Genomic DNA, 12571 nt, shown 5'->3' with positions numbered 1-12571 from the left:
TAGTTCCCGTGCATTCTAGAGCATTAGGCGTCTTCTCTCACCGTTACTCCTCGACAGCATTCCCTTGCTGGCCAGTAGTGCTCGTACTCCAGGTGAGCCACGTAGAGGTAGCTGTAGCACAGCAGAGAGATGCTGTCTTCATCCTGGCTTTCCTTGCTTTAACTTCTGGCTTGAAAGCTCAGAGAAATGCTTCACCGATTCCCAAGCTGAAAACACTCCCTTTCCCTCTGCCAAGCAGCTCAGCCATTGCCTCGCAGCCCAAATGTATTCAAACCAGAAGGGCGAGCTGCGGCTGCTCCTCCCTCCCGCTTGTGTTACTGAAACTCACACCTGGGTTTGATTTGGCAGAGCCAGGAGGCGAGCTGCCCGGCTGGATGCTAACGGCGAGCGCCTTTCCCGCTGGTGCGCAGCCCAGAACCTCGGACAGATGTTTCCCTCCCGCTGGGCTGTTCACTGCACACACACACACGCAGTCCGGGGGCTGCCGGGGCAGCTGAAGGACAGACCGCAGCCACGAGCTTTTTTTATTTGTAGTTTTTATTTGAACACATTATTCTGACAGAATGCAAAGTCAAAATCCTCAGTTAGTATTTACACCGGTGAGAATGGGAATAAAGGTGGAAGTGATGCTTCACTTGGTAAAAAGATTTTTTGTTTTTTTGTTTTTTTAACAAGATAGAAGGCCCCCAAAAGTAGGGAATGCTGGGAAAGGATGGCAACAGAGGGGCTGAGAACAACTATCAAAACAGCCTAGTGTGAAAACCTGGGGTTTGAAGGCTCCATAGAAAAGTGTGAAAATAAAACTCCACTCTAAAAGCCGAACAACTGGATGCACTAACATCATCTTTACGTATGGTGCAGCATGAAATGTCGTCACTCCACAACTAGAAGCTGATCAGTCTGCATTGCCATATAGATATATATGTATGGCATGGATACATATATAAACATATACAGCATAAACGGCATCAGGTTGGTCCCTCTTCAAAGGTTTAAAGAAAAGCAATGAAGCCTAAGCTACCTTGGAAATGGAGTACTGAATTAAAACAAATCACTCTCCCTTAAGGGCGAGTATAAAACCATTCTCCAGGATTAATCTGCAAGTGTCGGGAGGTGTCACGAGGACATTAAAAGGAGGTGAATGGCTGTGCCCAGCGCTCAGGCAAGCGCAGGCTTCACTTCTGCCTTGGCATGCTGCTCCCTCCGTCAGCCTTGACACAGACCCGCTGCGGCCCGCAGGGTACTTCCTAATGATGCTGCTGGGTGTTGGATTGGGCTTCCAGCTTGACACTTTTTATGACAGAAATGCCAACCCCAATTTTCACTGAAAAGGTGCTGCCCCACGTCCCTGTACATGTCCCTGGTCCTTGGTGCTGTGCAACATTTGTTCCCTGGCAGCTGCTCAGCTCTCGGTGCGTTGTAACTTACACACCACAACGTACAGATGACAAAAGCAGTCAAAAACTTTGCAGAAATGAGCAAATCTTGTGGTCATCGACACGGACAGAGGTACACACTGCCTACCTACTCATCCTCTGCTGCCCCAAGGACTCTCCCCAACCAGAGACCGACCGTAGTAACTTTTTGTGCTGCATTTTATGGAGCGATGTCTTAGAATAAAAATAATCCCAGGGACCTAGGCCAGACCTCCCCATCATTCTACCAACACTGCTGTCAGGGGTCATGCAAGGGCTAGATTTGACACAAGGCTTTGAAGTGAGGCCCCATCCTGCCCTGCTATCCTGCTCAGGATGGGTACTGCATGAATGTCTACGCCTGTATTCCCAGTCAGCCTCCATTTGCATCCCAGGAGCTAAGGAAAAGAAAAGCAAAAAACCCCACACTTAGTGACAAGAGCATTATTTTTCACAGTTTATGTGATGCTACTGTAAAAGACTGCATACTTAGAAGAATACACTAGTAGAAGTGGCTCAATTTACCCAAGTCAAACTGCAGCCTACCCACCCCCCAACATCCTTCTGTTCATCACCTTAGCGCAACGGAATAGATGCCAAAGTCAGCTCGGTTTCATTTTTCATTTAAAGGCTTCTGTTCCTTCTAAGAGTTGTTCTCTTTTGCTTTGTGGGTTTTTTTTCCTGAATATATATATTTTTTCAACTCTGAACTATCGCTACACCTTCCACATTCAAACTATGTTGAAGCTTTTATTATTTCAATACTATGACAAAAAACACGTTTCACACTAGAACAGTCACGCACCCACAGTGCACAAGCTGGCAGGGCTGAAGTAGAAGAAAAAAGAAAACAAAAGCAAAAAAAAAGACAGAAAGAAAAACCAAACCCAAACCCCCAACAGAAGGAACATCTCTATACAATGGGCTGGTCTTCACCTATATACCTTTGCCTTCCTTCTGTTGAAACCTTCTTTCTTTCCACCCCAAAATCTCAGCGTTACTCCTCGTCTCCCGATGCTAAATGCCACTGATACGCCGCCCCCTCCACCATGACCATACACATACTGCATCAGGCCCCTTTTCCCACTATCAGACGTGATGCCAAGACAAGGGAAATCACTGGGAGACTTGGCCTTCGTTTCCAAGTCCTAGCTCTTGATTTCATAGTTCTGATTCCGCAGAGCAGAGACGGGTCGCTCCATACACACGATGTGAGGGAACAGTCCAGTTGGAAGGGACCTACAATCATCAACTGCTGACGGAGCGGGATTTGCAGGAGAGGTCTCGCACGCTGCCAAGCGCCTGTGTGCAAAAAGTCTTTCAAGTCAGCTTTCTAGGGTCTGACATACTGAGGAGGAATTGATGCAGTCAAACGTCTGAGATGAGACCAGACCAGCCCTAACTGTACAATCTCCCTTCTGCTTCTCAAAGCACCAGGAGGGTTCCATGAAGGAAAGGGGAGAATGTCCTAAAAAAGCAGAGATGATATTTCTCTTATGCAGTCAGGCCCAGGTCCAGCAAGGGACTTAAACTCTTACTAAATTTCAGCATGGAAGGACTCTCACCAGCAGCTCTCACTCCCGGTTAAGCACGTGTTTATGGGGATTGCTGGATAAAGACCTTGATTGGTGATGAGTGGTTTGAATACCCCCCACCCACCCAAAAAAAAACCCAAACCAAAACCCAGCATCACTTTTCTTCTTACTCCAGTAAGAAATAATAATAATAATAACAATAATAATAATAATAACAATAATTAGAAAAGATAAAGGGGAAACAACTACTGTAAACATCCATGTTTTAAAATGTCTCCCTCTGCAAAGCAAGCATGCTGAGCTAGCACCTACCGACTAGTTACTTAAAAAAAAGGCAGCTATTTTACACATACATTTAAACACAACAAAAGTTAAAAAAAAAACCCCAAACTGTCAATTGTAAACACTGGAAAGAACCAAAGTTGGCAAAAAAATTAACATCAAATTTGAAGAAATGTAGAGTCCGAATACTGCAAATCGAAATACATCCCCGAAGCTGCAATTCTGGCATTCTTCCTTAACTAAAGAGAGTAAAACCCAAACAAATGCCTAACGTGGAGAACAGAATTCAGTCACAAAGAGCTCGAGACACTTTGCATACTGAACAAATACAAGGTGAACAGAACTTATAACTTATTTATGAGGCTTTTACATATTTGAAACTCGACTGAAAAGTATAAAAATAAATTGTGGACTTTGTTCATTAAGTTCCAGCTGCACCAAGCAGTACAGTGGTTATATCTGCTATGCTAACCAAGGGAGGAAAGAACAGGGTCTTTTTTTTTTTGTCTTTTTTCTCGCTTTTTTTGGTCTAGGACTAGTTGATTTTGAGCTTCCCAACCACACTGCAAACCGAGTGGCAATTCTGCTAGCTGAATACGCACAGGGGCGTCTAAGCCCTGATTTGGTTACGGGTTTAACCCTGTTTTTAAGTGTATTACTTTTTAAAAGCAAGTGCACGACAAATAGAACCCTTCTAGAAATCTTTTTTAAAAAAAAAGGAAAGGAGAAGAAAAGAACAAGAGAGATTCCCCCCTCCCCCCATTTATGCATTTTCTGTTTTGTTTGTTTTTTTAAAAAAAGGCAACAGACACCAGAGGAATGAGATGTGTGTTGTGTTCTGTGTTGTAAATGCTCGGGTGAAGCTGTTCTGTCGATCGCTTTCATCTGTCGCTGATCATGCTTTGCTTTCCTTTTCATTTGTTTGTGTGGCTTCGTTGGGGACCGTCTTGACTTCTGCAGGAGGTGTCTTGGTTTCCGTTGCTTGCACTTCAGATTTGTCTTCTACTGGGATTTTCCTGAGGAAGAATCACCAAAATGGCACAGTTTAGAGACAGAGAACTACAGATCGACTATTGCTCAATTACTGATAAGAGCAGGCTTCTAGAAACAAGCAAACACCTCGCTACAGCAAAATCAACATTTCTAGGTGCAGAAATAAGTAAAACCAAACCCAAGCTTCCCCCAGCTTCACTCTTGAAAAGCCTTTTGTGATTTTCCTTCTGGCTCTGAGTTATCCCACTGGTAGGACAAGGTCTCAGGCTGCAGCAGAGGTGCCCAGCGTGTTGGGGCGTGCAAACAAAGAAGCAAAAAGGGGAAACACAGGTGCAAATGCATTTGATTTTACCATCGCTAAGCTGGGTCACCCAAACATCCCATTAAAACACACTGCCATTTCAACTGAAAAGCTTTTTCCTTGTGGCAAGGCAGCTCCAGAACTTCCCAGTACGGTGCAGGAAGGGAAACACAGAATTGAAGTTTATCAAACACATGTTCCCAAGTGCAAAGGGGGTCAACATCTTCACAGGCTAAAGCTCAGGCTCATCAGGTGTTTTGGCACTTTGCTTGAAGCATCAGAGAAGCCCACTTGTCCAACATTCTCTTCATAGTCATGAAAAGCCACACAAGGCATATCTGGTGGCCTCCCTGCAGAACTGCCCTTTCCAGCCCATGAGCCACAGCGCTAGTCTAAGGTGACTGCAATCTTAATTCACCCTGATGAGCAGATGAGACAAATCTAAGCCTATGGTTGCAGTCCTGATTTGCACCAAGGGAAGCAGGTAGAAGCAGCACAGGTAGAAGGTAGTGGCTAGATTGGCAGGAAGAACATAGCTCTGCATTCTACTGTTCCAAGAATTCATTGACATGACACACACCAAGTTGCATTACTCCAGCTGAAACGTTTCTGTGCTATAGGCAAACCGTTTCCTACCCCCTTTCAGCTCAGCACCCGACCACAATTCTCTGTTCTGTCCTGCTTGTCCCTCTGCAGCACACTGGATGACAGGCTTTAGGTGCAGCAAACTGAAGTGAACACAGATTTCTCTGCTTGGGAGCAGCTTAGCTGCACCCATCAAGGCTACCTGGTTCCCTCCAACCCTCGTGCATCTGCTGTGCCAGCCAGGCTTTCCAGGAAGGGCCATGTGCTTCACAGCTGCCTGGGGCACGAGGCAATGCTGTGGAACAGGCACATGGCAGGAATGCCTCTTGACTTCAGAGAGAACAGGAGCACAGCAGGGAGGTAGGGGGAGACCAGAGCCGTAAGATGAAAAGGCACCTGAACAACACAGTAAAACAGCACAGCTTTTCACCTAGACCTAGAAAAGAGCCTGCTTCTAGGTCATACAGTGCCTGACTGCTCCTCTCTGAGTGCTAACACACACCGCAATCACAGCAGCACAGTGGACTATCAATGCTAATCTTTATTTTAGATGAAGTACAAAGCTTCCAGAATGGGGCAAGTTTCCTGGAGATGTGAGGATGGGAAAAGTTCTAACCACAGCTGTGAGTTAGGGTGTGTTTCCAGTGTGGTTGCTATAGCATAGCCTGTCTCTCTCAGTGAGCTGTAATCCTCCCTCTGAGGACAGCACTTCCTGGGCTCGCACTGAATTCCTGGGGTTGCCTTGTCTCTGCTTCCCTGGCCACAGCCTATTCCTGCTTTCCTCCTAGACCTTTAAAGCCATGTCCCGTTTAGTTGGTTCACAGGTCAGTTAGTTTCTTAGGGAAACAATGACACTAGTTAAGAGAACATCCAACAAGAACACAGCACAAGCACCAGTGCACGAGAGACACAGCACACAACCAACAGAAGATTAAAGGCAGCCATACTCGGTCTTTGCAGGTGCAGCAGGTACAGAGCTGTCTGCAGTGGAAGAAGCAGGCTCACGAGCTTGCCCACTAGTCACACTGGCAGGAGCAGTAGTAGTGCCAAGAGCTGCAAAAACATCCTTTGCAAGATCAATGTCTGGTGTCTTGAAGGTCCCTTCGTCCATTTTAAAGTCCTCGTTCTGGGAGGGGTTTGTGGTGCTGCTTGAAGCAGCCTCACTCTTCAGATTGCTCGGGTTCTTGGTTGTCTCTGTTGGGCTCTTCACTGTGCTGGGCTGCACGGTTTCCTTTTCAGGGCTCTTGGTGCTTGAGACCTCCTGCTTGGGCTCCGACGGAGCGGGAGGGCCCGGGAGGTTTGCGGGGCTCGGGGCAGCCGGCTTGTTAGCGGCTGCTGCTTTGGAGGCCTCGGCCACGTTAGCAACAGCACTGGGGCTGAGCACTGCACCTTGGTTGGACAGGACACTTGAAGACAAATTACTAGCAGCTGGAGCAGAGCTTGGGGTATCACTGAGATCAACAAGGGGGGCCACTTTAGGGGTGGAGGAGGGTGGTGGTGAAGAGACTGAGGTGCCTGCCCCTTTGGCTGGAGTAGCCTGGCCAGGCGACACGGAGTTTGAGTCAGGAATGGCCGTGGCTGGAGGGGCAATGCTGGAGGTCAGCGTAGTGGTCTCGCTGGTGGGGCTGTTCTGAGCAGTGGCAAAGGTTTCAGTGATAGTGTCAGAGTTAGTGGTGCCTGTAGTTACGGAAGGCAGCATGTCCTCAACAGTAGCTGCGGTATCGGCGGGGTGCCTGTGAAGAGGACAGGAGTAGAAGAGAAATAGAGACAATGAAGCCTGTAAGTGACAGCAGGAGAAAGGGGAGCAGAGTGTTAAGAGTGAGAAGGCGAGTGGGTGGCGCAGCAGAAGCATGGCACGTGGTTACAACACACACAAAACACAGAGAGGTACTCGGAGGAGCAGAAACCTTTCAGAGATCAATTGTGCAAAAGGCTGCAAAGGCTGGCTGGGATGACAGAAGAATAACTAGGAAAAGAAAAGAGCAAAGAGGACATGACCTTCAGGAATGACTTGTTTGCACAGACTTTGGTTCAGTTCTTGGACCAACCTAACCTCATCAACTTGCAGAGACTGCTCTTCCACCTGACCTTGCAAGAGTGCTTTCTACCAACTCCCTGAGATTGCAGCCCTGTGCCATCTGTCACCACACAGCAAAGTTCCAGTGAATCCCCTGAATCCAGTCGTTCCTCTTGGCCCTGTCCCTTTGCCTGCAAGTCTAAGGCCACACAAAGTAGCAGTCTCTCTCTCTCTCACACACGTAATGCATATTGATATGTGTGTACATACACACGCAGCTTGGATGGGATGCTTTCTGTCCTTTTGACCAGATTCCAGCCTGTTTTGCTAGCTGGAATAAGGTTTGCTTGAGGACAATGTCTGACAGAGTAACTATGCTTTAGCAGTTATGATGTAGCACTAGTTGCCTTAAATACAGAGATGTGAGGCTGGAAAACCAAATAATTTATTCTGTCAGAATCCAGTGTGCCTGAGAACAGCACCTCAGGCTTATTCATAGAGAGAAAACCTTCACTGAGGATAATTGAGTAAAAAGCTCTGGGAAGACTAGTTAAGGAAATCAGGACAATATAAATCCCAGCTGTTCTTCACTGCTGCACACCTGCATTTCAGTGCTGCCTGTGGACATAGCCTCCTTTCTTCTCTCCCCTTCTAGAGACCTCAGCAGACCCATTTTACCAGTGGGCCTCACTTCAAACCTAACCAAAGGCGGTAAGCAGTACATGGGTGCAAAAGCCTGACCACCTTACCACTGTGATGACTCTGCTGAAGGAAAGGAACACAGCTTGTGCCATCAACCCCAAACCTGATCCAAACATTAACAAGCATTTTAGCAACTTCCTAAAGTGACTTCCTCCCTTTTGTACTCCAGAAGCTATGGAGAGGTACTCAGAGGACACTAGAACGGCAACAGTCTAGGGAAGGGCTTAATGTAGACAGGGTGCAATACTTCAATCTTGCCAATCGCAGCCAACACAGACTTAGGCCCCAAACAAGTTCTCCAACATAAATGAAGCCTGTAGGTAGCTGTCAGCCCTTTCACAAAACCACTGGACTTGCCGTGCCTCCCCCAACACTCAGGGCACACCTGCTCTGCTGCCATGAGTAGAGAGGACTGCTTTCACCATGGGGTGTTGGAGCACTCATCCAGCATTGCCATGGCACAGCTCGAGCAGCAGTCAGTGCTAGCTGGGGGCTGCTTTTGCTCTGTATCCTCTGCAGCGAAGCCTGATCTATGCACTGGACAGGATTGGCAGAGACTGGCCCTTCAAGAAACATTGCTTTACTCCCCTTCCTTCCAGTGCTAGAAGCAGGAGTCACTGAATCTTGAGGAAGAGAGGAGGCATTTCCTCACTGGCACATCAGAAATGGAATGCAGAGATTGTACCTTTCTCCCTCTCTTCCTGCCCCAAGTTATGGGCTGAGAGTGCAGGGATTAAGGCAACTGGAGGCAATGCATTGACTCTGTGCTAGGATTGACTAATGCAAACGTACTCTGGCTCTGTCAGCGGGGTGGTCTCATTGGGCTCTGTGTGCTTTCCCCCATCGTGGTTGGGGGTCCGCTCCTCTTCAGTTCGCACCTCCACAATAGGCTCTTTGGACTCATCTTTCCTGTAACAAAGGAATTGCATGGAGATTGACTGCCATTCACATTAGACATCCTCCTGCAAAGTCATGCTGTGAATATTGATACCAAATGACAGAAACAGACCGGCCTAAACAGCAGATTACTTCTTTTTGGCACTTCCCCTTCCAGTTACTCCCTGCACCACACAGGAGCCGCTGGGATGCCCAGCCCTTGGACCAGCCCTTTGGTGGCTACTAACAAGAGTGGGGCAAAACCAGAAGAAAGGCTGAAGAAAGCCCTTCCTGGAGATACAAAGCAGAGCCAGCACGGCACTGATCTTTTCAGCACCCTTCCATCAGAGATGAGGAACCCAGAACTCCCTTAAACAGTTTCTTGTCCAGAATTGCTGAGAGGACAGGCTGAGCAATGGAAGCAGTGACATAAAGGGTGACAGTACTCACGAGAAGGCAGCTTTGCCCTCCTCCATGTCTTTGCCCTTGGCTCCTGGGCCGGATTTGCCACATAAGTTGACAGCAATGCACATCAGCAGGCCACACTTGTTCAGGAAGTAGCAGGTGACATCCACAGCCACCAAGAGCAGCACAAAGATAACAATGAGAATGCCCACGATGGCAGCGGTCCCAAGGCCTGAGGTAGGGCTAGTGCTGGCTTTAGAGAGCAAAAAGAGAAGAAAAAGACATTGTAGTTAGAAGGCGAATTGGGGCTCGTTATGGCTCAAATCTGGCTATACCTAGGTTGCAAGCATGAGCTATTTACAGCAAGTATACCTTTTCTCTAAGCAGCATGTGTGCTTTATCCTAAAGATGTGCAGGACAACCTACCTGGAAAGACAGGTTCACTTGGACCTAATGGGGCTTTTCCCATCGCTACTGGGCTATGGCCAGGAAAGCAGACTGCAGAAACCTCTTCTACTACAGCTGGAACTCTGAAGGTCTCGTTTCAGCCCGCCACTTCCTCAAGATGAAGGCTGTGTCTAGGGTACAGAGTGACTTTGGCCATGTGAGCCTGGCCCAAAGGTAAGTGTTAAGTGAGGCCTAGGCTCTTATAGCACAACTTTGCTCTGGTGGGACACAATGGGGTGACATCTGTGGAGCCTTAGCATCGATTAACCCCTTATGAGGTTAAAACAAAAAGAGGAATTAAACCCCTTCCTGATGCTCAGGTAAGACCCAGCTATCCAAAACTGGAAAGCAATAAGCTTTTTCATGTCTTATCCAGGAACAGCTGAGCTCATCAGTGGATGCTCTAGGAGTGTTTTGGCTTAGCTACAGCCATTGTCCAAGTGGTCTTCTGAGGAGGCAGAGGGTAAAGATAAGCAGGTTGTCACTCTGTTGACATTGTCCTTGTCACCACAGACGCCCACTCCACTGCACCCAATCAGCACCATGTTTCCCCAGCTATAAAATAGAGTAGAATAGAAAAAAATACCTTGCCTTTTCCAACAGACAAGAGGACAGCAGGTGAGAGGTGGCGACGGAGGCCTACCAAACGCATGGGGTTGCCCATTTGGTACTAACTTCACAGGAGACGCCTTCAACTTTCTACCTGCTTGTAAAATGCTCAGTACCTCCTTAGAAAAGGGGAGTGGATTAACACATCAGTTAATCCTGTCAAAGCCTTTTCGTGACAAACCACAGGCTGTAGCCTCCCAGCCTCTTACTGTCACACCCTGAACACAAAATACTTTCAGTTCCCCTTGTTTTACTCACACTAATTCGTCCCAAGCTGATGATGACCTGCAGGCAGAGCATTTGGCTGTTGGCTGATACACAAATGCACCCAAGTGACATGGAGTGACTGTGCTGTCAATGAAACGTGAAGGACGGCAGGACAGCAGCCCCGAGCCGCTGCGGTAACCTGGCAGTAGTGCTGACTGAGCCTGAAATGGTGGAACCGACTGCACCAGGCTATAGAAACCACCAGGCACTACTGTTTCCAAAGAGCCAAACAACTGCAAAATAACTCTCCTCTCTGAACTCCCAGAGGAGAGCTACGGAATAGGTTCTAGTCTCCCCTCCCCTTTTTCCCTCCCTTCCAAACCATTATCCTTCCCGCTGTGCCCCTCTGCCCCAGGGAGCACTAGAAGCTATGATAAGAAAAGCTGCCAGGAGGAACATAGAGATAGGGAGAACAAGGGCAAATCTGCAGAGGAATGCCCTTGTTTTTGTGCTATTCCCAGTTTTTTATATTTCAGACAAGGAAACTAGGCCAAGGTAATTGTCTGCAAGGTTTTTTCTAGGTGAGTAAGAAAGCCCTGCTGTTCTCAGTAACTTTCAAATCTCCTCCACTAGTGCTGGTTTTACAGATTAATTAAAGGTGCCTTCCAACCCCTACCATCCTATGATTCTATGAATTGATATTCCAAATCATTCAGAGACTAGCAAATAAGGAGGAATAATATAAGAATCCTTAAAGACCCCCTGAACTTGGAGGCTGTTGGTGCTGCATTTCTTTGTTCTGTATATATTCTGTAAAGGAATTTTGCTGTTGCTATAAAATGCTGGGAACGTAGCACATGGTTCAGCTCCACAGACTGGCACGTTTGATTAAGTGAAATTGATCTACAAATACTTTAAGAATCTTTCACCCCATCTTATAGCTAAATTTATGTTGTATTTAATCAAACAGTTATTTAGACACTAAATTGCTGGGGCCCAAAACAATTCAGAACACAAACGACGTGTATAAACAGTCGAGTTGTTGAGCAGCGGCTGCCAACGCTGTGTACAAATGGTACCAGCTGCATCACCACTGCCTGCTGCCATGTCAGTCCATGGTGGGCATTTCTGACCTGACCTAGGGCACTCACAATCTGATGAGAAGCTTCCTATTGATTCTCTTTTGCTATTCTCAGGACCATGAGGAATAATAATAGTTATTCATCCACAGGTTAAATAAGGAAACACAAAATGCTGAAAGTCTTGACTCCTTCATTCTAAAGAAGTGAAGAATTTATTACTTACAAAATATTTTTTCAACAGAAAGTGAGCTCCCTGCAAGACTGGCCTCTCTAATCACCCTTATTTTATGGTGCACAATAAAACCACCCATCAATCTGACTTTTGGCAACTCTGTTCAGGCTTTTGCCCTGACAGACAGAGCAGAACCACTCGGATATGTCATCCCAGTGAGGTCGCAGACAGTGTGCAGAGAATGTTCAGGCACAGGCAGACAAAGAAACAAAAAAGGGATGGAGAGAAGCAAATATGACTCCAGGCATTTCAAAGCTCCTCCAATATTTGGCAGAAGAACGAAGAACAAACAAAACAAGTAAAAATTCATTTCATGCATCAGAATGGAAAGAAAAGAAACAATCCAGGAGAAAAGCTGTTTGTTCTCAGTGGATGCTAACAGCTTTAATTTGCAAACACTCAGAAGTACCCTTCAAACAAGGAGTGCCACATTTTACAGACCTCATTCCCTCAGACACTGCACAATTTTTAGTGGAGAAAAGCAACATGTGAGTAACCTTCTCTTCCAAGTGACAACAGCTTCCGTTCCTGTAAGAGCTTTAAGCTTGACAATCTTTGCTTGCTTTCAACTTAGCTACTAGGTAGCAGAAATACATAGCAGTCCATGGAGCCTTCCTTCCAAGGCAAGAGGGCAATGGCTATTTCCCAAAACTGTACTGAATTCATTTTAGATTGTCACCAACACTGTGGCTTCAGCGCTGTGCTCCTGGCTTCAAGCTCTGTTATTTCCTGTGGCTGACTCCCTTTCCAAGGACGAAAAGAGGAATGGGGGGGAAAACTGTAGCAAAGAGTGGTCCTCTTTTCAGGAGTAGAACTGACTGTAAATCTGAACAGCTGACCTGCAGTCTGACCTCTGCCACAGCTGCTCTTCTACACTCTTCAA

At 46.9% G+C, this 12571-nt stretch overlaps 1 protein-coding gene across 2 annotated transcripts in view; it reads right to left on the bottom strand.

Moving 5' to 3' along the window:
- Positions 1-553: 553 nt before the first annotated feature.
- NCAM1 (neural cell adhesion molecule 1) overlaps positions 554-12571 on the bottom strand; it is an 88609-nt gene continuing 76591 nt past the window's right edge. The window contains exons 17-20 of one of the 2 annotated variants that reach the window (XM_062014017.1): positions 9157-9364; positions 8623-8739; positions 6059-6844; positions 554-4248 (exon numbers count right to left, since the gene is read on the bottom strand). In XM_062014017.1, coding sequence (XP_061870001.1) covers positions 4128-4248; positions 6059-6844; positions 8623-8739; positions 9157-9364 — 1232 coding nt within the window. In that variant the 3' untranslated portion in view covers positions 554-4127. The remainder of the gene's footprint in view (positions 4249-6058; positions 6845-8622; positions 8740-9156; positions 9365-12571) is intronic. The other variant, XM_062014018.1, reaches the window with a different exon arrangement.

The sequence above is a fragment of the Colius striatus genome, chromosome 23 (assembly GCF_028858725.1).
Source record: "Colius striatus isolate bColStr4 chromosome 23, bColStr4.1.hap1, whole genome shotgun sequence".
In the NCBI taxonomy this organism is placed as follows: domain Eukaryota; kingdom Metazoa; phylum Chordata; class Aves; order Coliiformes; family Coliidae; genus Colius; species Colius striatus.
This window is presented reverse-complemented; position numbering and strand designations above follow the sequence as displayed.